Source organism: Cydia splendana, chromosome 9 (assembly GCF_910591565.1).
Source record: "Cydia splendana chromosome 9, ilCydSple1.2, whole genome shotgun sequence".
NCBI lineage: Eukaryota > Metazoa > Arthropoda > Insecta > Lepidoptera > Tortricidae > Cydia > Cydia splendana.
In genome coordinates, this window is record NC_085968.1 from 10,289,254 (window position 1) to 10,315,305 (window position 26,052).

The 26,052-nt window shown below is 36.7% G+C and overlaps 2 protein-coding genes, 1 long non-coding RNA gene and 1 other non-coding gene across 4 annotated transcripts in view; 3 read left to right on the top strand and 1 right to left on the bottom strand.

The window, feature by feature from the left end:
* The window catches only part of LOC134793521 (pre-rRNA-processing protein TSR1 homolog), a 561,986-nt gene that overhangs the window by 468,999 nt on the left and 66,935 nt on the right, over positions 1 to 26,052 (bottom strand). The window lies entirely within an intron of this gene.
* On the top strand, positions 6,984 to 9,150 carry LOC134793553 (uncharacterized). Its single transcript, XM_063765164.1, has 4 exons — positions 6,984 to 7,097; positions 7,487 to 7,639; positions 8,252 to 8,404; positions 8,966 to 9,150. Exons 1-4 carry the CDS (start codon positions 7,020 to 7,022, stop codon positions 9,122 to 9,124), a joined length of 543 nt encoding a protein of 180 aa, XP_063621234.1. The 5' UTR covers positions 6,984 to 7,019; the 3' UTR covers positions 9,125 to 9,150.
* LOC134793569 (uncharacterized) lies at positions 10,912 to 12,114 on the top strand. The gene is made up of 4 exons (XR_010144559.1): positions 10,912 to 11,023; positions 11,168 to 11,323; positions 11,653 to 11,805; positions 11,950 to 12,114. It is a non-coding gene; the product is annotated as an uncharacterized LOC134793569 (long non-coding RNA).
* Positions 13,437 to 13,518, top strand: Trnas-gcu (transfer RNA serine (anticodon GCU)). Its single transcript has one exon. It is a non-coding gene; the product is annotated as a tRNA-Ser (tRNA).

Sequence of the window (26,052 nt, forward strand, 5' to 3'; positions counted from 1 at the left end):
GTACTGTTAATACTAATACTATCGGACAAATTTACACAGATCGACCCAGTCCCACAGTAAGCTCAATAAGACTTGTGTTGTGGGCACTAGACAATGATATATATAATACATAGCTATATATGAATAATTTTATACATAGAAAACAACCATAACTCAGGAACAAATATTTGTGATAAACACACAAATAAATGCCCTTACCAGGATTCGAACCCGGGCCCTCCTGCTTCGTAGGCAGGGTCACTACCGACTAGGCTAGGAGGCCGTTACTTTAAATAAAGGTACTGTTTACGGAGTATGGAGTGAACCGATTGAATAGGTCTACTGACAGGACGTGCAGTGCACTAGGAGGCGTACCTACTTCAGATCCTAACATTTTGTCAATTAACACACGCCTAACACGATTTCTATTGTTAGTGCAAAAAACTGTGAAGAAACACGTGTAGTAAGTCCTGACTAATGTTTGCAAAGGCGCCCACAAGATCACCTTTTGAAGATAAAAGAGATTTTATTTGTCGGTGCTATTGATTTAAATCATTACCGTCCACATCAGCAATATAAGATCCCATTTTATAAAAGCCAGATATATCGAATACAATTCATAAGTAGAATGTACATATATACCAAAGGCGTCGCTTCTATTGACTCTCTTTAACCCAACTACGACTTGTTATTTGTGTTAGGTAGGTACTTAGTTTCCTTGGAATATCACTTACCTACAAAATTGCATTTCAATTCCCAATAATAATTACGTAAAGGTAGTTCCTCCAACAATCTCGGGTCACGACAGAAAAAAAACGTAAAATTTAATTACTTCATCAGTTTAACGTGCCCCGAATATGGTACTTGTAGACCAAAAGATGACCATCTCTCGGCAACTGCTAATTTGATTTTAGACTAGAGATAGTTATCTTACGGTAGAATTTCGACTGATTTTGTCTTCGGACTTCCTGCTTTTTGGTTTCAAAAATCCGATATCTCATGATATAACCGGCGCAAGATCGTATCAATCGGATTAAGTTTCATTCACACTTGCTACTGACGCAATTTGTTCCCATACGATGATATCTGTTAATAGCGGGGTTAAATAGACCTGATGAATTATGTCTTCATTGTGAAATTGGGCGCTTTCAAATGAGTCTCGGCTATCATGTTATCATGTATCAGTTCTTTAAGCGGAAGCTTACATTGTTGTAGAGTAATAGTTATCTTATAATCTGATTCTCAGCGGTTTCCCTATAAAACTTATACGTCGCAGGAGGGCAATTTAGACTGCGGGGTAAGTTAAGCTAATCAAAATATCTTCCATGTTTTACATTATTAACTAGAGTGCCATATATGTCCAGACAGCGAAAAGATGTGTTGTGTGTGACTCTAGTTAATAATGTAAAACATGGAAGATAATTCGATTAGTTTCAATTATCCCGCAGTCTAAATTGCCCCCCTGCACCTTACGCCTAAATACAGTTAAGTAACTCATTGTAAACGTATTACTTTCTGTCACCTATTTGGTATTTGGTATTGGCTGTGATCACCAGGCGCGACGTCCGCCTACCCTACCGCCTTCCATTATAAAGAATTTTGTATTTGTATTTGTAATAACAAAAAAAAGAGTGTGAAAATTAGAGCCCATGAATGACCACATTTTTTGGCACATCGATTGCAATCATCTCGATCTTTCAGTCCCCTTAACATGCATATACTAGCTTTGTCTTACGTAATACTAGCACCCAAAAGGAAGGGATGAGTATAGTTTTTTTGATCTTATTTACTGACAAATGACAAATTGGGTTTGCCAGACCCGACTATACAGGATGATTCATGAGACGTGAGCAGGACTAATCCTGCACACTCAGTAACTGATAATTGATCGATCACCGTCATATTTAGGAGAAACAACAACACTTTTTCCTATTTTTTTAACTTTTTCGTGAGGGCAAATTTAATTCTCAACAATCATGGTCACCCTACAGGACCTAATTAATAAACATAAAACCTCTTTAACTGTAATGGCATTTTGATTACGAAGAAAATAAACTGTCAAACTTGAGTGAGATACGAGTTTTCAAAAGTAACCAGACCGTGATGACAATCAATTTGACACAGAATATCGGTAGTTTAGTATTCTAATTTTAGGGTGACCATGCATGTCGTAAAAAAATTAATAACATTTTTTTCAACACGACTAGAAAATTAACGTTAACCTCATTAATACTGATACGAAACAGTTGCTTATAATTAACGATATGCGCAGTGTTAGTCCTGCTCACGTCTCCTGAATCACCCTGTATGTATATACAGCTCTTTAGCGATAAGACCGCCTGTTGTCTGCCTCTACATTTAACCAATTGTTCTTTTCTTTTTTATCTTTCTACTGAGGTGTGCCAATAAAGAGTGTTCTATATATCTATAGAGAACCCACGGTTACTCTTAAGGTTTATTGGGTGCGGCTCGCGCGTTGATGTCAAACGTATAAGGATCGCTCAGGTCACTAATTGTTCTCACGAATAAATCACATGGCCTATTGGACTCTGTAATTAACCCAGATAGCTCCAAACAAACACATTCGCATTATTGATGGCGAACCAGAAAAGATCGGATGTGATGTGCGCTCGTGAGGTTTGCACAATGGACGTGGGTTGTTGGTGTACTTGGAGCATTTCCGTTACGGCGATAATTATAAAATAATAAATTAATAATATCCTATCATAAATGTAAAGAAAACTCTTAATTATTATTGTTTGTTGCTAAATCTAGCATAGTGCATGCATGACGTCATACTGAAAAGTTATCACAATGTCCAACTGTTCATCTCTGAAAAAAAAACATATTTTAATTTAGAATTCTAATATTAATTCTAGCAACCAGTAAGTTTTTTCAGTTTCATATTAAATGTGATAATACTGATAATCATTGCATCTAATCAACCAACTCTAATAAGTACCATAATTGCTTAAATTATTTTAACCATAAACTTTTTTGTAATTTTAAAAGTATTTTTTTTTTAAAGTAATTTTAAAAGTAATTTTAAAACTGATCGGTGATTGGCCCTAGTCACACCTGAATGAAAGTGAAGACAGGTACTACGATGGACCTCACCGGTTCAGTAATAGCCTATCGTCCTAGCCTAGAATTAAGTTTCCGGTTGAGTAAATTTTCAGTGTACCACACACCTAATGTTACGCGATTGCAAAGCTATTGTCGTGTCAGAGACAACTACATGCTATCAAGTAATTAATCAGTGTAGCGTGCGTGTGCGCATGTCACTCGGCGCCGATAGATGGCACTCACGACTTTGCCTTTTTAAAACAAGAAAAACTTACAACCGATGTTACTTACTTAGAAAGTGTGTGGACGTCCTGTTCATATGGCGAAATATTTCTTACACTTTTACAGACACCGTCTGTAACAAAAAGTAAAAAAAAAAAAAACTAAATTGTATTCAGTTTATCCCTCGCTCAATCGCACGTTAAAATTCTTTGAGGTTGCATAGCGTGCCAAAGATATAGTAAACTAGTACGTACAGTCAGCAGTAGAAGTTGCTATGCGGGTGAGGTGTTCAAAATGATCTTGACGCGACTTTATTTTGAAGAGAATAAGAGCGTGTCAAGGTAATTTTTAACACCTAGCCCGCTTAGCAACTTCTGCTGCTGACTGTACGTATTGACTTACTTATTGTCCTATGTCCCCTAGGTGGGGCAGAGGGCGTCCACAGTGCGCCGCCATCTGGATCGGTCTTGAGCTTCGTGCTTGAGTTCGCTCCAAGTCTTCCCGATAGCCTTCGCCTCTGCAACAATAGTCCGGCGCCAGGTCTGTTTTGGGCGGCAACGTTTCCTCTTTCCTTGGGGATTCCAGTCGAGGGCTTGCCTCGGTATGTGGTCAGGATCCCTTCGGAGTGTATGCCCAATCCAACTCCATTTCCGGCGCTTGATCTGCTGGTCGATCGGGGTCTCATTGCAGCATCTCCACAGGTTGGCATTAGAAATTTTCTCGGGCCAGTATATACCGAGAATGCGGCGGAGGCATGCGGTATGACTGTACGTATACGTATTACTTATATTTGATATGGTTATATCAATACCCAAATAACCGGCCAGGTGCGTGTCGGGCCACATACGATACATATAGGTACAAAAGCCGTTACAAGAAATAAGGCCCTTATTGGGAATTCAAATTGCCATTTTGGCTATGGAACCTTAAAAACTCTCCCTTTTTCGTCAGGCACTCTTGCAGTTAGGTCCACAAACGATTTTGTCCTTTTATGTAGGTAACATCGCCCACAATGTTAACTGTACATCGGTGGACCTTATGCCTTTTGTAATAATGTCCACCGATGTACAGTTAGGAGTGTTGCTGTTTGTACAAGGTGACAGCCCAGAAAAACATTCCAGTTTTCCTGAAGAAAAATTGCCGAAGTTAATATGGAACATGATATCTAATAAAACTCAACCAATTGAATCATTTATTTATTGCACAAAAGAAAACCTTACAGTACAAAAGGCGGACTTGATGAGTCATTCTCTACCAGTCAACCTTTAGGCAAAGCAGAGAGATGATCTCAGAATGATTATGGTAAAATCATATCGTAGAGAAAATTCTATATACAATAAGAGTATAGTAATACTCCATATGTATATATAATAATAGGCCTTTATCATCTGTGTCAGATGTTTTAAGCACAATCCGGTTACGACTCTTGCGTTCGTGGCTGTAAAGAGTGTAAAGCCCTATACGAGAGAGGATCCCTCGGCCACAAACGCAGCAGGTGTATGCTCCCCCAGGTGGGCGGGGGTTGGTTATAATATAATACACTATAAAAGTAAACAAATAAGTAGTACCTAATATTTTACAGTCGTTTCACTGTGCGTGTGCGTGACCTTACAAGTTATGGTCAATCTCAACTATATTGTGTGCTTTATGTAAAGCCACAACCAGTAACACTAAACTAAGATTAAGATAAAACAGAATCGTGTCCATGAGAACAGAACCCGCCTCGCTTCATTTAAATTTCCCTTGCACATAATGCACATTTCCTTTATTGGATGTCAAAAGATCAGCGATCGTCAGATGTCAGGATGTCTCCGACCGCTTCCTTTCACATTTTGTTGAAATCGAGTAAAATGTCTGTAGACAGTGTACATAAGTAGTCACTAGCATGAAATACCTATCCTCCGTAAAAGGACATCAGGTAGGTATTTAGTACTTATTTTTTTATTATAACCCTTTAAACTCTCGCGTTTTGTACACATCAATGCCTCCAGTGTAAAAGGGCTAAACTCAAAAAATGAAATTTTTCAGTATGGCCGAAAAACGTTTCAAACCCTGTTTTCTCTGCATTGTTTCTTTAAAAAATTGGTTTTTGTTTTTAATTTAGATAGTTTAAGTGATGAATTATAACTTGTCATTTAAATTAACCTGACTTATGTGAAAGTAACAGAAATATTGGCTTTCAAAAAAAACTTATATCCCTTTTCACAAAAATAATGAATGTGTGAAAAGGTTAAACTGCACTTTCTCTACACAACAATAGTTGCTAAAATCTTTTTGAATTTTTGTACTGTGTAAAGAAACCATTTTGGGAACTAAATATTGCATTTTTTAGAATGATGGTAATAAAACAAACCAAAAAGAATAATATAAATGTAATTAAAGAGTGACTTAAGTAATATATTTAATTTCCCTGTTGAAATTGCGAATGGTTCAGTACAACAGGGCAGTTGTACTTGTTGGTCTTACTTCCCCATCTTTGTTTTTTTTATGTTTTTGTAGCCCAATTATTTCATAATCAGTCTTCCAGATGTCTTTTCTTGTACAGGACTTTCTTTTTGATATTTGAATTCGCTCACCTCAATAAACAACAACTTTTCTTTTTTTCATTTACCTACCTTTCTCGCAGTGACTTAAGTTTTCCATAGCACACTGAAGTTATAAAAGCTGATCGCATGCGTCATGATTACACGAGCGGGACTCACGGGCGACCCCTCTTCTGCACTCCGCACATCCTATTGACTTCCACCGTTTTGCACAACATTGACCAACTAAAAAAAATTATATGGAAAGGAATCTAAGTGCACATTAACCATAATCGTTAACTCAATTTAGCGAAACTAGATGGTGAAAAATGGTCAAAGTACATTATTTATACCCCTTTACACATCATGGCGTCCTAAAAATTGTTTGTGAATAATAAAAATACTTAAGTTTTACTGTCATTCACGAACTAGACTAGGTAGTTGAAATAGATGTAAGTGAATTTTGATTTCTTTACACCGAATCTTTCTTGAAATGTAGTTTATTCACTAAGATTAAACTTTACTTTAACTTTTAAACGAGATTATATAAAAATAAATCGTTTTGAACATAATGGTTAAGCTTTTTGGCAAACTTTAACCCTTTTGCACAATCGATATCTCAGCAATTAGAAGTCGTAGGGCCGTGGGTATCAGCACAAAAGATGTAGTTTCATGAAATAACCTTGTACTGGCAAAATCTGTAATTTGGACAAACTCGAGTTAAACCCTTTTACACCGGAGGCACAGACATATTTAATTACACAAACGGGTCTACCGCGATATATATAGCAAATTAGCAATTATTTTTTTATAATTCCGTACAAAACTTTGTTCACGGAAAACTTATGGCATCACTTCGGTCTTGCAAATCAGTTATTTTTTATATGAAAACTGTTAATTAATGCAACAGAAATTATAGATACAGTATGTAGGTTTGTAGGTATTGAATACTTATTAGATATTTATTTTTAATTTGTTATGTATAAATATATGTATTACATACTTACGTTTAATCGGTGGTAGGTATAATAGATACCTAATTTAAATTATCGTGTAAAAGGTGTAAAAAATATAAGACACTTGTGTAGTGAACAGTGAAAAGTTTTATTATTGCACAGGTTGATAAAAAATGCATTATTCTACATTTTTGATGTTAATCTGCTACTGTCACGCAATTTAACAGGTTAATAAAAGGGCAGAATACTGTAGACTTTGTTTATTCGAGTAATTATGTTGCAACCAACACTTCAGTTGGCCATTTTCACTGGCATATTTTGTCTATGTTCAAGTATAACAGATAAGATAATTGTAAGCAGTTAGGCATTTTTAATTTTAATTGTTTCTGATTTAAACAAATAATTTTTGAACCCGAATTTGTATCTCATCACCGGACATCGTAAATTTTTTAGCATTTTCGGTGCAGCGGAGTGGTGTTAACGGAGCGTTAATTACGTTACATATTAACCTTAATTTACCATTTCAGTTGGAATTATCTATACCTACCAATTCCGTTAATACCACTCCGCTGCACCAAAAATGCTATAAAATTGACGATGCCTGCTCATCATATTTTACATTGTGCAATAGGAAAAAACAAAATTGACGAATGTCAGTAAAAAGTGTATAAACCCAATGCGCAGAGCGTAAGTTTTATGACATTATACATGCACACTTACACAATCTGTTTTTCTCTGTAGGGCCCAGGGGTCTTCAAATTCCAGTCATATGAACACTGTGACCCACCAGTAACAGAGGTCTATTTGTGGGTAACACAGAGAAAATTTAACCGGACCCGTAATGTTCTAGATATGACATTATCCACACCATGGCCACTCAGTGATGACATCATAGTAAGTTACCTAAATGTTCGTTAGGTGACAAACACAACTCACTAATTACTACCACAAGTTCAGAACCAGTGCCAAAACAAGGTTGATTTTTGTTTATTACATTAGGTAACAATAAAATGATTATGGTTGGGTGGTTGGATCAAGAGTCAGATGCAGAAGGCGGTAATTTTGGACACGGCGCGTACCTATAGTAAGTACCTCCTCGGTTCCTTGGAATCCTTGGGCCTTGCCCCGCTGCCGGCGGCACCCTATAGGTTAGGTTTTTTATAATGTGTTTAATATGTATTTTTTATTGTTAGTTATGTGTTTTTGTATTTTACTTTTATATTCATATTATAAATGACCTAGCCTAAGAAGAAAAATACCTAAATACATTATAAAATGATTATGGTGAAATGATGATTTTCAATCATAAACTGTACAATTAAAATTAAAAGCGAATATCTCCTAAGCGGCAGGTTTCAGGAAATGTGGTTTTCAAAAGATGTCTACATACCGTCACGTAGTCACGAAACTAAATTTAGCTTGGCTAGACATAAGTATTGTTATCGTGCTGACAATCGATAGGCAAATCTAGGACTTATCCATAAATTAAGTATTTTTCATACGTAGATGGAGATAGATACTTCGAGCAAGAAGGACGGCGGCTACAAACCCGGCTCCTTCTACATGAAAGGTCCATTCTGCAAAACGTTACAATCACTTATGGGAGACTTGTTCGATGCGATCGTGAATGCTGCAGGGGTTGAGGATTGCCCCATACCAGTAAGTCATCTCTGTGTTCTGCCAAGAAAATCTTATTTTACACAGTCAAAGACATCACATAACAAATCCATTCTCATCACTATGAGGGGTCATCCTAATACAACGCGCCTAGGCGATTATCGTGAGTTCGCACGATTTTTTCTCATAAATGCGAACGCGAGTCGCGCGTCATTTAGGACACCTTGAGTCTGGCTAATGAAAGTAGAACCTGAAAACACGGGGCAATTTCAAAAAAGGCTTTTTTATACTTTTTATAATTTTCATATTAAAGATATCATAAAAAGTATAAAAATTATGCAATCCTTGTAATCAAAGAGCCGCCTGCTACAGATATTTTGAATTTGCCGGTTTTTTTCAGGTTCAACTTTCATTAAGCCAGACTGTATTCGAATTCAGTATGTTTATCCAGGCGTTCGCACGAGTAAAATTCGCGCGAACTTGTGATAATCGCGTAGGCGCGTTGTTTTAGGACGTCCCCTGAGAGACAATGAATTAAGTGTTATATTTTTAAGTTAGATACGCCTCTGAATTATTTAATAATCAACTGATTTGACTTTTCAGGGTGATGTAAAAGTGGACGGTTTCTACGTCGACAGCGAGAAACTAAACGAACAAATGCTGTACGGGGACTATAGAGCAAAACTGTCATTTTTTGTCGACGATGAAACGAAAGGATGTTATATATTGTACATGCAATTGGTGGCTAAAGAAGAAGACTAAGCTTTTCAATAAAATCATGTTCTAAAGTTATGTTTATTTTCTTCCTAAGTATTAAAGCATCATATTTTTGTACTTAATAAATTTGGAGCGAGCTACATTTTACCACTGCACATTAAAGAAAACATCATTCTTTTCTAGTAAGCATTCACAGTTCACAGTTTTTCACAAGTGAAATGAGTAGAGACTCTAATTTTATTACTACTGCCAGTACAACGGACATGACGTCAAACGTATGCACATTTTTATCAGTTTATCACATTTGGTCGTACAAGGGCTACGTGTAGGTACAAGAAGTAGGCGATGCGGTCCGTAAATCCTATATTTCTAGGGCTGTAATATACGTCCGAAATGAGGCAGAAGTTATAAATAAGTATATTTCCTTTTACTTACTCACAACTCACAAGTAAAATAAACACCCAAGCAACATTAATATTTTTATTCATTTACCTATCCACATCTCGATACCTATTAACACAAGGAATAAACTGGTCGTATTAAGTATAATATGCGGACCATACTCCCATCTTAAAAACCGGCAACGCACTTGCAACCCGTCTAATGTGGCAGGTGTCCATGGGCGGCGGTAATTGCTGACCATCAGGCGATTCGTCTTCTCGTTTGCCATCTATGAAAAAAAACCGGCCAATAGCATGCTGGACCATGCTCATTCTAGGGTTCCGTAGTTCTTTACCTAGCTCTATCACTATAGGCTGAACGGGGGCTATTAATAGCTATCATGTACGAGTAGGTACTAAGTAGGTATCATGTATCATGTCATGTACGAGTTGGTACATTCAAAGCATAAGGTACGTAGTACCTTCACAGCGCTTTGTACGTCTTTTACTAAGAGGGGTAGATTTTTTGCGATAACTTAAAAGGGTCAAACAGAAAACTGTGTTCACGTCTTTCCTGTAGACATACATACACAAGAGTTAAGGGCTATAAAGGAGAGAAAAATGCGTGTGTTCGCGCGAACACACTAGTTTTCTCTCCTGTGGGCAATAGTTAACAGCTTGTGGGCATGTAGGTAATGATTTTATCATAGTTCTCTAAATAAAAGGAGTACCTACCTTTTCACGTGGATAAGAGTTAAATAAGAAAATTAACCTTTTTAGCCCTTAACTTTTGTGTATGTCTACAGGAAAGACATGAACACATTTTTCTGTATGACCCAAAAACGGCTTAACCGATAATATTCGCTATAGTTTTCATTGAAAGTATTTTAAGATTTACTTTTACGATATATCTCATATTTTCCGTGATTCAAAAGTTAGAATTAGGGCGCATTTTTTCGGAGCAAATATTTCCGAAAATATTTACTTTATCACAAAATTTGTTTAGGTACTCTTTTCACAGTAAAAGTTTCAGTTCTTTTTCACTTTCTTGCAACAGTTGAAACGACTAAGCCCACAAAAATATATTTCACTAGTTTTTATTTTACCACTGTGTCGGTATGATTGATTTACATATATCCATGCCAACATGCGGCTTTCTAGCAAAGCCGCGGACGGAGACGAGAAACGGTCATAGCGAAGCTATATTCCTAGCCGACCACGGAACCCTCGAAATAACTATGTAAATAGAAAGAAAAAAGTTTAAATTGTATACCTACCACGTAACTACATTTAGAAAAAATACCCGTGTAGTGTTTCTAACTACCTATCTATTATATCAATTTAATAATCTTTGAATGACTATGGTGTATGCATGTTTTATACATTTTTGATGTTATCTGTGAAGTGTCACGCATATTAGTGTGTAGGAACTACGTGATAAAATCGTAGAGAAGGTAAACGCTAATATTATGTTTGTTCAAAGACAATGTTTCGATCGACACTACACGTTGTTATTTTTACTTGCGTATTTTCACTATGCCATAGTTTCCCGGGTAAAATACTGGTAAGCATTTTCGTTTCATAATTCAATTAATCATGGACATATTTTAATAAAATGTTTATATGATCGCGATGACATATTGATCGACTTTTATTTCAGGTTGTATAAAATATTAGCTTATTACTAATATATATTTTCCTGGTTAAGGGCCCAGAAACCTTTATTTTCCAGTCATTCGAACACTGTGACCCACCAGTAACAGAAGTCGATTTGTGGTTAACGCAAAGATAATTTAACCGGGCCACTAATGTGCTAGATATGACATTATCCACACCATGGCCACTTCTTAGTGACGATATCATAGTAAGTATTTTTGGCATTTATGGAACTTATTCGATACTGAGATAAGTAGCAAATGCCTAAATTCCTATTATTGATATTATTTTAGGTTTAAAGGTATCTACCTATTTAATTTGAAAATACAGGTGGTTTTCTACCAAACAGCAGTACTTTTTGTACCGAGACTGACTGAAATAGCAAGACACGTTCGGACGTTTCCGTGAAAAAATGATGGAAAATAATTATGCACTACATCTGTACGTTATCATATCTAATTCCTTAAAATGGGACGAATGCGACCATTATTAAGAATCAAGATGGTAATTTGGCTTCATGTTTTTATCTTATCGTAGATGGAGATACAAACTGCCACTAAGAGAGACGGCGGATACAAACCGGGCTCGTTCTATCTGAAAGGTCCGTTTTGCCACACGCTGAAAACGCTGGTAGGAGACGTATTCTATACCATCATTGAGGCCGCTGGGGTGGATGATTGCCCTTTACCAGTAAGTCATTTGTAGAAGTTTTTATCTGAAGGAAATGGCTTGCAAAACTAAAGTGATTATCAGAAAACATTAGAACACATTTCCTTGCTCGTGTAATGGAAGTCCTGAAATAATGTACGTAAGGAATTATTTTTGATTTTTTAGGGCACTATTGAAACAAAAGGTTTCCTCCGTAGTGACAAATTAAATGATCAAATTTTGTATGGTGAGTACAGAGCTGAAGTTAAATTCTACGTTGAAGAAAAAGTAAAAGGATGCTATATGATGTAATATGAATTTAGTGCCTAAAGAAGATTAAATTTAAAATTGAGAACTGTACCTAGCCAAGCTGTTTATTTGTTTTGCAATAAAGTAATGTTGTGCTTACCGATATTTAGGAATTTCCGTTATTTTCATATTTTGTTTCCTCTATTTTTTTGACATAACGAATCCTTTTTATGCGATTTCGCGACGATAAATGTTATATTATGAGAAATATATTCTATAACTTACTAATCGTTTGCCCCGAACTGAGTAAAAAACTTCGCTTTGCTTCACTCGCTCGTTCGATAACTAACATTGATGTCGTATTAAATCAGTTTTTAATATACGTTTTCTAAGGTTCAGTGAACGACAAAGTAATGTTTTTCTCCTTTTTACAAAGGAAAATGTTGCAAACGTGTTCTTATCGATGATATTTATGTATACTGTACAAATATCCCATATGATTTAAAAGTGTCGTTTATGATTTTTGATTAATTCGATTCAGTCTATGAATATTTGCATAATTTTACGACGCACGACGATAGCAAATTACTTCCCGAGATGAAGATAATGCGAAATGGAACGATTGGCATTTGAAGACCCGTAAAACATTATGGCTTATGGCTGTGAGGAAACGTCGGGTCATGATGGACCCATTACAAACTGTCATCCTGTTATCAATATCTTATTTGCATTTTACGGCCGACATAAGATACATATGTATATCGCAATAACTCACCCACAGAGTTGATAGGCAAACAGAGGAATTTAAAAAGTATTTACATCCATACCTAGGTATAGTTGAATCATCGAGAGCGTGGAATTGCATATGTAGTAGTATTGTTTGTTTACAGGCATTCTATATTTGAATTTTCTATTTTCTTGTACTATCAGCATACAACCACTACAAATGCAATTCCATCTTCTCGATAATTCAACTATACTCAAGCATTATTTTTATAGTGTAAAAGAGTTTCTGGATTATAGTGATTAGTTTAGCTGTTTGATTGTTCCTAGTTTTGTTTTAATATATTGTGTAGACCAAAGATATAGATGTAAGTAAAAATATTTGTACACCGCCTTCACGGTAGCATATGATGGATCTTGCAATAATTCTAATTTAAGATCAAATCAATGTACCATATTCTGACAAATAAATACATTTATTTTCATTTCATTTCATATTCCGTCTGTTCTTTAAATATGCTAATTAAAGAAATCACGTCACAGTGTAAACAAAATGTGTTACAACGCGAGGTCTACAGCTCACAGATCCACTAGTATAATAGCTGCATAAAATAATTATGTTTCATCGTATTGATAAAATAATACGTGATGTTAGCAAAGTGGCAAGTACTATATCCATAATTAGTAGGTATATAGCAGGCGACGAGGTGGCCGAGAGGTTAAGGCGTTGGACTGCTAATCCAATGTGCTCTGCACGCGTGGGTTCGAATCCCATCCTCGTCGATTTTTTTGTTTCGTAATAGGTACCTATGTATTAAGTGTGTCGACATATTTAGTTACCTAACTACAAAATGTATTTCACTATTTTTACAAGTCACATTTTTCATTATTCTATAAACATTATTACGCACATATCTAGTTTTACTCTCTAATTGTTCAAAGCATTAATTAGGTATGTCCGGTTATAATTTAAACTCACCTTCTCCCACGGTTAGCTTAGTTTTGTTTTGTTGTATTTTTCTCTCTGGTTTTTTATATTATTTATTTATTTATTTAATAAAAATACAGTTATTCTTAAAAATAGGCATAGCCCCGCAAAACTCAACAATGAGTTTGACTCTGTCAGTCTCTAGTTGTTGGTTGCCCTGAAAACCAGCGACATGGCTAAGTATCTCAGTCATCGGCATATTGCTGAGTGGCATCCATTTTGATATTAGAATAAGATGTAGGTATTATAGGTTATGATTTATTTTTACGCATAAAATACATATTTTGGAGCAGATAGGTACCTATACCTACTATATCGAATCGTATCCATCTAATACTTTGACTAAGATTTATTTACCTACACATAATTAAAACATGTAATTATAACTGTTAAATATCTTTAAATGTTCATATTAAATAACACAGGTACCTACTCATGTCTACACACTTTCCATCCGAAATGCCAACCACGTCTTTTATCTCAATTACTGTACGAGTGATTAAGGGAACCGTCATAAATAGCAGTAAGAAAATGATCCTTTCCTGAATTCCTGCCAGTAATACAATAAGTCTGTAGAGTCAAGCGGCGGGTCTACTGCACGAGATACTCCAATCACTAACCGAACATGGGAACATTGTAGTCAGGGACCAGTAGGTAAACAACCATGGCGCTCGCCTTGCGTCTATGTAAAATATATGAATATTCCAATGTTTATTCTAGAAACATTCTAGACTAGTATTTTTTATTTAAAAAAATATGTTTGACGATCTTTTTGTGTAAGTACTTATTCTAAGTTTTGAATTTGATCTGTAGGTATGTAAAATAATCCAATATTATTATGGAATAATATTAACATCAATATAATGGGGTGATAATTAGCTTAAGATAATATATATGTAATACCTGCTTACTTAAAATTCATTAAGTGCTTGATGTTGCTAGAGGCATACATGAATAAAGTATATTTGAACTTTGAACTTATATTTGTTATTGCGCGCGAGTTCGACTGTGTGGAATGATGATGATGATTGTGAATAGAATCAGGCGTTACTTTGCGGAAATCCATACTAATTAAAACGAAAATATTACTTTGCTAATCCGCGAAAAGATAACGTGTTAGTCAATCAGTGCTAACCCGTTATACCCTTGCGTATTTTTACATGCAATTAATATTCCCACCCTCCCACCGCAAAAATAAATACGCAAATAAATATAACAAACCACCACCAAAAGAATAATCCTCGACACGTGTTTCGCCTCTCTACGAGGCATCCTCAGGAGTTGTTGACGGTCTGACGCCCGGCAACGGAATGACCTGTCTAGAATGGTCGGCCATATTTATACCTTGACCACTCCCCCTACTGTGCAAGTGTGAGTGAGATGGGAAAATTCGTAATAACGGCGATGACGCAACATTCAATTGTTCGTTAAGAATCATGCCCCTAATGTTGTACCTAATTATTTCCAGTTGTTCCAGGACACCCAAACGCAATCCCTTTTCGCAAACATGTAAAATATCAAAAGAAGGATTCTCAGATAAAGTGTGACCTGTATCTAATAAGTGCTTTGCAAAATTGGACTTCTCTGGATGGCTATGTCTATATGACGCAACATGCTCTTTATACCTAATAGTGAAATTACGGCCCGTTTGCCCCACATACACCTTATTGCAATCATCACAGGTAAGCTTATAAACTCCAGACTTTTTCCCATTCTCGATCTTATCTTTGCCATTGCAAAGCTTTGAGTACAAAGTGTTATTTGTCTTAAAGGCCACAGGAATGCATTGCAGGTTTGCAATGGCAAAGATAAGATCGAGAATGGGAAAAAGTCTGGAGTTTATAAGCTTACCTGTGATGATTGCAATAAGGTGTATGTGGGGCAAACGGGCGTAATTTCACTATTAGGTATAAAGAGCATGTTGCGTCATATAGACATAGCCATCCAGAGAAGTCCAATTTTGCAAAGCACTTATTAGATACAGGTCACACTTTATCTGAGAATCCTTCTTTTGATATTTTACATGTTTACGAAAAGGGATTGCGTTTGGGTGTCCTGGAACAACTGGAAATAATTAGGTACAACATTAGGGGCATGATTCTTAACGAACAATTGAATGTTGCGTCATCGCCGTTATTACGAATTTTCCCATCTCACTCACACTTGCACAGTAGGGGGAGTGGTCAAGGTATAAATATGGCCGACCATTCTAGACAGGTCATTCCGTTGCCGGGCGTCAGACCGTCAACAACTCCTGAGGATGCCTCGTAGAGACGCGAAACACGTGTCGAGGTTTATTCTTTTCGTGGTGGTTTGTTATATTTATTTGCGTATTTATTTTTGCGGTGGGAGGGTGGGAATATTAATTGCATGTAAAAATACGCAAGTAAGTATAACGGGTTAGCACTGATTGACTAGCACGTTATCTTTTCGCGGATTAGCAAAGTAATATTTTGGTTTTAATTATGATGATGATTGATAAAAACTATCATATACCTAGTCCTTACTCAGGCCTCAATCTATTCATACTAAATTTCATCTCATTCGGGTCAGCGGTTCAAGCGTGAAAGGTAACAACAAACAGACAGTGTTACTTTCGCATTTATACATAAGTATGTAAGGGATATATTGGAAGGGATTTTAAAACGACATACTTATTAATATTCTTAGGCCCACCTACGTTCACATAGTGCCACGCCGTGCGTCGTCACGCACTTCGTTTATAGCCATGCAATAGCTCAGAATAGGTAGTAGTATTTCATACGCTCCACCCCGCCGCACCGAATGGAATTACCTTTACACAATTATGGCTCCTCTACACGATGGCCCAGCGCTGGACAAGCGAGATGGCCATGCGATGGTTGAGAGCACGCACTATGGAATGGGCCACGTGTAGACGCGTACGCACCATCGCTGGCCCACTACCTTTGATGTGCGGACGTAAAACCGACACCGTGGCCATCCCATCGCCATCCCGCCGCGCCATAAGCCATGCGACACCAGTCACCACTAACCCTATCTATCTAGTCGGGTATGCTGCCGGATACCGGGCCGGCAGTATCCAATGAGGATTACCTCCACCTCTGACAAAAAAAAACACGCAGGCTCATCTTAGTGGGCCAATATGATGGCCTTTCGTGTAGAGGAGCCATTACACCGCGGTGGCTGATTGGCTACCTACATATTTAATTGACAGAATCTCAGTTCGATTCAAGATACAAAAACGATTTCCGTACTTTGACGTGCCTGTCCAGTGTCAATAGGTCGACTTTGTTATTACGATTACCTACGCATAATAATTGCTTCTTGTAGCCATGTTTTAGGTAAGTACTGGCTTGCCCGCACTCGCCAACCAATGGGCATACGCGTCCTGCCACTCCTGCCCCCTTTCACTAGGCTGTAATCTAGACAGGTCATGTGTACGGTCTGATTTGCAATGTGAACACACCCTTCTTCAATAGGTATTTTTATATAACAACATTATATAAAGGAAAATGGGAAAACTTATTCAGGGGAGAGTCAAACTATTAAACGGGAAGTTTATCCTTTATAAGTTTTTAAATAAAAAAGATTCTCCATACCTACCTACCTATACTCAAGCGCGCACAGCAATTAGGTGTTAAGTGCCAAGATTCCCATTCGGCATCGAATAGCCAGCTTTAATTTAAAGCTTTAAAGCCTTTAAACATTAGGGGGCGGCCACACGGGCGTGTCACACGTAAATCTTGCGAATGGACAATGAAAGTGCGTACTCGTAACAAAAAGGGTTAGGTAACAGGGCATGTTTGTTTGGGAAACGTGTCGTGGGAGTGTAATTGCAGTTTTATGCGTGTACAGAGATGGACAATAACATGTTATGTTATTAACGAATACAGAATGTCACGGATTTTACAGTTTTGGATGGATATATATCTGATGGCGATTATACGAGTACAAATTTTTGCTGCAGGATGGAGTAGAGTTGCTACAATATTCCCCTCATAGTATTTCGGACTTTATTTTTGATGAAAATAAATGTGGTAAATATGTGCAATATGATCAAACCTAGACGAAGTTAACTCTTTACGGTATAAATATGTATATTTAATTGTTGATTTTAATTGCTACTGCCTTTTTTATTTAAATTTTTAATGAACTATACCTACACCCCAAAAAACATATGTACACTTGATTTTTTTGCTCAAAATATGTTGATTCAGATGACACAGTTCACGAAGCCATTATATTTTATATTGTTTCAAATGTTCAACAAGATCTGTAACGGAAAAGCATCTCCAATGATGCGTAGTGAGTGTTGTAAGGGTTAGTTTTCCGTCTAGTGTTACACATATCGGATCCAGCTTTCTAGAGAAAACCGACCGCTTGTGCAACTGCCGGAAGACAACGGTAGCGACAGCAGCGCAACATTTGCATTCAATCGAGAATTGCATAGGTACATCACTGAAAGTTTTTGTAAGTCGACGACCGGTCTGGCCTAGTGGGTAGCAACTTAAGACGATCTTCTTTTTAAGGTAAACATACCTATTATACAATATAAAATTATCACAAAACTCACAAAAGTGTGACATATCCACAACTTTTGTGTCATGGCATACATTATACGTTTAACATTTACTCATCAAAAACGGATATGGCAAAAATAAAAATGCTTTTATTTCATGATTACCACTGTATTCACAATATTTGTTTGGTACTATAAACATATATGCCTAAATGATATACAGGGTGGAAAGGCACGACGATCCTTCCCGGAAGTATTAGGTCGTTTAAGTGATACAGAGACTATTGGGAATGGTAAGAATCGTTAATTGAGTAAAAAATAAAAATTGCAAAAAAACTACTTTTTAACTGTGGTGATAACCCTATAGCATGTGCACATGACGGCTAGATTAAGGATCTCCGTCGGGAAAGCTCGGGACTTTACACTTTTTTCCGATCGTTGACAGTATCGCAATGATGTATGAATGACGCATAAATGTCAAATGAATCAAATGCATGCAAAAATATTACAAACAATTTTATTACTTTCTTAGATAATTACTTTTTTCCAATATTTAATACTATCTTCTTTTCACATACGGTGTTCAAATGTACCTCCGTGTATTACAACGCCGCCGCAGCCCGTACCCGAGTATGTCGATGCACATGCGATATAGTGTATGCTCTTCGTCATTTATCCTCCGCAGAAAGCACCAATTATTAGCCTTTGTCTCATTTCGTCCGCAGTTTCACATTCCGTTTGGTTTGGTACACCATATCTTTTACACAGCCCCACAAATTTAAATAGCCACGAGCATCTAACATTTTTATTTGAAGAATATGACATTCAATAAGTATAGTTCAATGAAAATTTAATTTCAAACATCAGACGTCTTGTCTATTTCCTACCACGCAAGAAGGTTTGTTAGTTTGGTATTGAAGAAGTATTTATTCTTGATTTATTCTTAGTATTTCATTTTTGCAAGTTCATTTGGTGCAACTAACACAACCTACATGTAATTTTTTATTATTTTAAATAGTTTCCAATTATTCGAAAATAATTTTGTGAAACGTGTTAAGAAACTAAAACCTTTTTATCAGTCAAGGAAACCAGAGATATTTATAAGACGATTGCGTACTTTTGAGTGGTTGTCAATGTCACCATTTGAACTGTCGTTGTAAACAATGTTGTGGTTAGTATTATTAATATTAAGGAATAACATAACTATTTCATTCAAGTATTGAACAAGTGGAACCACTAAGAAAGCGAAAATCCTGCAATGATTCTTACCGTGCTGTAAGCAGACCTAAAAATGGTTATATGGCAACAAATTAGCATAATTTCCTGTCGAATACTGATTGTTTACAAGTAAGTTCATTGACCCTGTCACCTGTTAGGGTTAGAACAAAGTAGTTTTTTGCGTGGATGTTTAAAAGGTCATAATTTAGAAACGGTTGCCCATATTAACATAGTTTCTATGGAGAAAATATAGAGCTTAGGCTAAACTATCTCCCATTTCCGGAAAGGATCGTCGTGCCTTTCCACCCTGTATACGTTTAATGTATATGTTTGTGAAAATCAATTCATATATTCATAAATGGGCCTGCGCCTAATTAGTTATCTATAGTAAATTTTATGGCTACATCTACAAAAGCAAGGCTGTGTTTCGATGTTAGGTCAAGCCGGGCTGCATTAGCTGCACACATTTGATTGGGAGAATGAAATGAATAAAGGATGACTCACGCTAGACCGGGTCGTGCCCGGGCCGATGCGTCCGACATGACTCATTTTATATGACGGCTGATCGGTGATCACGTGATGCTTTCCATAGAAAACGAAGCTCAGGAAGCTTCCGCCCAGCCACGACCCGGTCTAACGTAAATCATCCTTAAGTATATGCATCTCATCCAGCCTGGCCCTACATGGAAATGCTCGATAAAAATGGCTTTACTTTTTTCCCGACGCTACTCCGCGAGCCTCTATTCACGCTATTGTTTCATTTCGACGACAGATTTATATGTAACCCTCACGCCCTCAGATCGCATCGCCGATGTCTAATTAAAGCCGACTAATGTGCCCGCCCTATTAGCTCCTGTTAAGGCCCACGGATTATCAGTTCGCCGGACGATATTAGTCTGTCAGTTAAACGCAAATGGTGACAGTTCAGAACGACTGACAGGCTGATATCGTCCGGCGAACTGGTAATCTGTGGGCCCCCTAGATAAGTATTACAGGCTAATTCGAATGCACACTGACATCAGAATGATATTTGAATTATGTCATTTAGTTATCACGCGTCTCGCTCTCGCCAGTTCGTGTAAGGACAAGTAGGACAAGGGTACGAGCGAAATGCACAATAACAGAAATCATTTTGATGTAATTCTATACCTATGTTCCAATTGAAGAGTTGGATAAGATATCAATTTGAAACTATGGTAAGGTGTTTCTGTCTTTAGTCAATAAATTTTTCCGTAGCTGTATCTTTTACTGCGGTGTGACATGAAGAATATTCTAAGTAATATTATATCGTTTACCTACATATATTCATTAGTGACTTTTTCAAAGCTTTAATATCTGTACTCTGTATGTATATAGTGCTTGCTGTAATTTATTTCTTCGCTTCGTCCCACATTACAATTGCGCGTGTGGTTATCTTTTTTGTCTTTATGTAGCTATCTTATGTTATTTAATTTAATTCCCTTAGTGTACAGTATAAACTTTCAATTGTGTAAACTTGGCATGATCTCCATGGTCAACTGAGGAACTTTCACATTGACAAAATAAACTTCACCTCTTTAGTTATGTTGTATCAAAGTTGTATTTGAATTTATCACTTTTGCTGTATATATGTTGTCACCGGATATATGTAGTTATAAAAGTTATTTTCATATGAATGAAAGGTAAAAAATATATATATATATTTTTATCGCGTTGTACGGCATGGCCATTTTTGTTATTGTCTTGTCAATGTCAAATGTCATTTTCAGCTACTGCCATAGACAGTAGTCAAGATGGCGCCGGTCGCTGCTGCAAAGGCTGCGTTCAGCTTATGATAGGGCCGTGTCGTACGGCTGCGTTCGTGGCCCACAAATGGTCTCGCCGGAAGATCAGCGCTGGCTCTCGGGTCAGTATTATGCTGAGGCGAGCCCATTTCGTGGTAAACTTTAACGCTTTCCAACTTTATTAATATTTGTAGTTTTTAGTTATACTCTTGTATGTAATCTTAGTTTTAAGTTTATCACGAATAAAATGCTTGATTCTGATTCTGATTCTGATTCTGATTCTAATACGCAAAATAGTTCTTTACCTATAGATGACAGGAAATCCTATTAGAAATTTGCAGTCAAGCGTGAGTTGGACTTAATTACCTACTTAGTTTTTGATCCGACCCCTACGGGTTTTTAAAGACATTTCATTCACGTCCACATAGAAAGTAATGTACAGAATCCTTGGAACGCGAGTCCGACTCGCACTTGACCGGTTTTTTTTTTAACTATTTGTGACCACTTATTTCTCAAATTGATCTGGGTTATACCTACTAGCTAATTAATTGCAGTGTAAACATCTAAAATCTAAGCAGAAACGTATATGGAAACTGAAACTTGCGGAAGCAGTGGTATCGGTGGTAGATACGGCACGGGATTTCCTTACACTCGTTGAAACATTACGTACCTATTCACGTTTTAGTACACAATAAATTTAACTATGTACTCGTAAATTAATGGCTGCTACGCTACGCTCTGTTATGATTATTGTAATTAATAAGGTAATATAAATTATACAATTATAAATTACCTGCAGTAACTACTCGCAGTAGGTAGCAGGTCGATCAATGTTAAGCTCAACTTTTGTTTTAAAAGGTTCATACATAAATGTATCCAATCCGCTCGCCTAGGTACCTACCTACTTGCCTAATATACTTTTGTCTGATGATGATTATGTCATCGACGATATATTATTCGCTTTTCCTCTATTAAACTCAGATTTGTACTATTAAAACTAGGTACACCCAGGTTAATACCTGATAGGTGCCTATTATTGATAAGATTTTCCACCAAGAAAACTTATTCACTGTTAAAGATCGCTCAATAGCAAAAAAATCTTAAATACCTACCACAAATTGGCATGTCCAAATGTCCATATCTTTAAATTTCGCTGTTCTTAAAGTTTAGGCCGCATGTGAATTACGAGTACCGATACCAACATTACCAACCAACCCATATAACCATTCCAGTCGCAGAATCACAAAGTGGTAACTAAATGTCAGATGTGTCGTAACAGAGTCCACACAATGTGTCTAGAATTGTTTCGAAACAAAGTGTCGTCGCCGTGTCTACACTTTTCCGTAACAAGGTGTCGACACATTTGTGTGCACTTTGCGTGCGGTTTGCGACTAAATCTGACAGCAAATTTGTGACAGCAAATGTCAATATAAAATACCTCTTGAAAACCAAGGTTTGTCAAACTACTATTAGTGTCTCGTGTGCTCGTAATTCTAGTAAGTCATCATGGGCAATGCAAATGATAATAATCGACCGAAACCATATAAACACCCAACACCCGTCAACCTTTTACAAAAAAGTTTTTAAAGAAATGCAATAAGCTACTTAGGTCAGGCAACGAATGCTCCAAAAGTTGTAGAGGGAAATGCTCGGAACACAATTTTTGACTCCGTAACTCGGTTTGACAAGTTAGGAGGTGAACATATCAAAAGTCCCCGGCCGTAGCCCTTGAGCAGGGGGGAGAGAGGGGGCTTTGAAGGTCCCATTTTCCGGTTTTTCGATTATATCTCGGAAACTATGCATCTCAGCGACATGGCCACTTATACAAAATGAAAGTTAATTTAATTTGTTACAAGTTTATTCAGTCAATTCGATATGTTGAATAGTTTTTGAGATATCCGCTCTTGAAAGTTTATTTAGGGCTCTCAATTTTATCTTGATATATCTATATCAGTGAAGGTGCTAGGCCGTGTTTGGTATCGTTTTCGTATAAATCTGGGGTGCTGAATCCATTTAAGGTATCACATTGACACCATTCCGTAAAATAAAATAAAATCTTTTTAGTGTTCCGTACCTCAAAAGGAAAAAACGGAACCCTTATAGGATCACTCGTGCGTCTGAATACACAAAATAGTTCTTTACCTATAGATGACAGGAAAACCTATTAGAAATGTGCAGTCAAGCGCGAGTCGGACTTAATGTACGGAACCCTTAATACGCGAGTCCGACTCGCACTTGGCCGGTTTTTTGAAACTCCTCTTGACGCTTAACCGCTGAACCGATTTCGTTGAAATTTGGTATAGAAATAGTTTGCGTCCCGGAACAGGACATAGGATAGATCTTATAACCAAAATCATCTTTTGAAGGTGTGAAAAGTGGCGTGGAAATTTGTACGGGAAATCAATAACCGCTGAACCGATTTATATGAAATTTGGGATGGTCTACATCTTTGATTTAGTTAAAAATGATGAAAAAACATGACTTCAAACCTAAACTTTAAATTAACTTCAAGAAGTCAATTCTGAATTCCCCCCTACACCTCATTTCACACCTTTAAAGGATGATTTTTGAGATAACTTATTATATCCTGTCTCGGGACTCAAAATATATGTGTACCAAATTTAAATTAAAACTGTTCAGCAGTTTAAGCGTGAAGAGGAGTTTAAAAGAAAGTATTTTAATAAGTTTATATGTTTTTACTTCGGAATGGTGTCAATGTGATACCTTAACTAAATTTGGTACTGCGAATTTATACGAAAACGATACCAAACACGGCCTCGTAGCTTTACTGTTGTAGAAGTCAAAATAAAATTGAGAGCCCTAAATTCTTATTACTTGGCCAAACTTGTGTAGAAGGAAAAGGTAAAATAAAAGTCTTCGGCAGGAATATAAGACACAAATATTTTTTTTTTGCGTTACTATTTCATTCATCAAATATAAACATACCTTGATTATACTATTCTAGTGAGATCCTCATAGATAAACAAAAACATTTACTTTAAAAAATTACAAGGTCGAAATGTCACGGAACTTGTGAGAGTAATATGTGAAAAATAAAAACTTTTATGACAAAAAAAATCTGGACACAATTTAAGAATCACCTAATTGCGTCGAGGAATCATCTGTATTTTTGCTTGTTTCATTACCTCCTCGCTTCTTTTTTGTCCTTTGTATTCTGTAGCAATTTGTTAGATCTGAAAAAAAAGATAACTTGCGTCGTCACGGATGTCGATTTATAGGTTTTAGGGAGTGCAGAATTCGAAAACGATGATCATTTTATAATCCAAGATGGCGGCTACGTATTTTGTCATAAAAGTGGAATCCAAAATAGTCATCATTTTCGAAATCTGCGCCCCCTAAAACCTATAAAACGATATCCATGACGACTTTTATGACATAGTGCATTGCCGCCATTTTGAAATTGAAAATGTTATCATTTTCGAAATCTGCGCCCCCTAAAACCTATAAAACGACATCTATGACGACTTTTATGACATAGTGCATGGCCGCCATCTTGGAATCCGAAATGGTCATCATTTTCGAAATCTGCGCCCCCTAAAACCTATAAAACGACACCCATGACGACTTTTATGACATAGTGCATGGCCGCCATTTTGGAATCCAAAATGGTTATCATTTTCTAAATCTGCGCCCCCCAAAACCTATAAAACGACACCCATGACGACTTTTATGACATAGTGCATGGCCGCCATTTTGGATTTCATAATGGTCATCATTTTCTAAATCGGGGCCCCCTAAAACCTATAAAACGACATCCATGACGACTTTTATGACATAGTACATGGCCGCCATCTTGGAATCCAAAATGGTCATTATTTTCGAAATCGGCACTTCCTAAAACCTATATATCGACACCCATCTCGACTTTTATGACAACGTGTTTAGCTACCATCTGCATGCAAGACATTTCTATTATTTTTACGTACAAAAATGGCCCCCTGTCAACTTTCAATCGAGATTTAATCGATAATTTATTCGATTAATATTCAGATTAATTCAATTTCAATCTATGTTAGGTCGACTAAACTAATCGCGATTAAAATTTGAGAATTAACTTTTTTTATTCCATTAATTAGTCGAATAAACAGTTAATCGATTAATGCCCATCTCTGACCACGGCATTTTTACACTTTGAGAATATCTGAAAACAAATTAACACAAGGAGCCATTTTGCAAATCCAGTAACTTTGTTATTACTTTTGACAGCGCGTGTCATGTGTCAACACAGAGTCGACACAAAGTCGAAACATTGCAACTACTTTGTGACTGCAATATTTCTCAGCCTTAAACCATATTTATACATCATAATTAACAAGTTTCGTAGTATGTAAAGCGTTATTTCTGTTATTTAAGTATAGTATACGCATCGAAGTACTAAAAATGCTTCAAATAATATAGTTATGAACACAGGCACTGAGAAGTAAACAATTACATTTCCGGCTAAACTAAAACAATGTGGTGGCGCGTTGATTATATTACACTTAGTTTATCAAATCACTCGAGCATTTTAATTCCCCATAATAATTTAAGTCCTATTGTAATATAAATGCAAACAATATATAATTACGTCTTGTAATCCGTTTTAGAGATGGCGTATTAATGTCACTTATTTTTATTTAAGTATTTTTCCATCTGACAGTTTCCATTTGACAGGAACAAAATGAACGAATGAACGAATGATTTTGGCATAAAGTAGTCGCAAACCCGAAACAATGTGTGCACACGGCGACCACACTTTATGTCACTTTGTGTCATGTGTCGACCCTTCCCCATTTCTGGTAACTGTGTCGACACGGCGACGACTCTGCGACTGGAATTGTGACCGA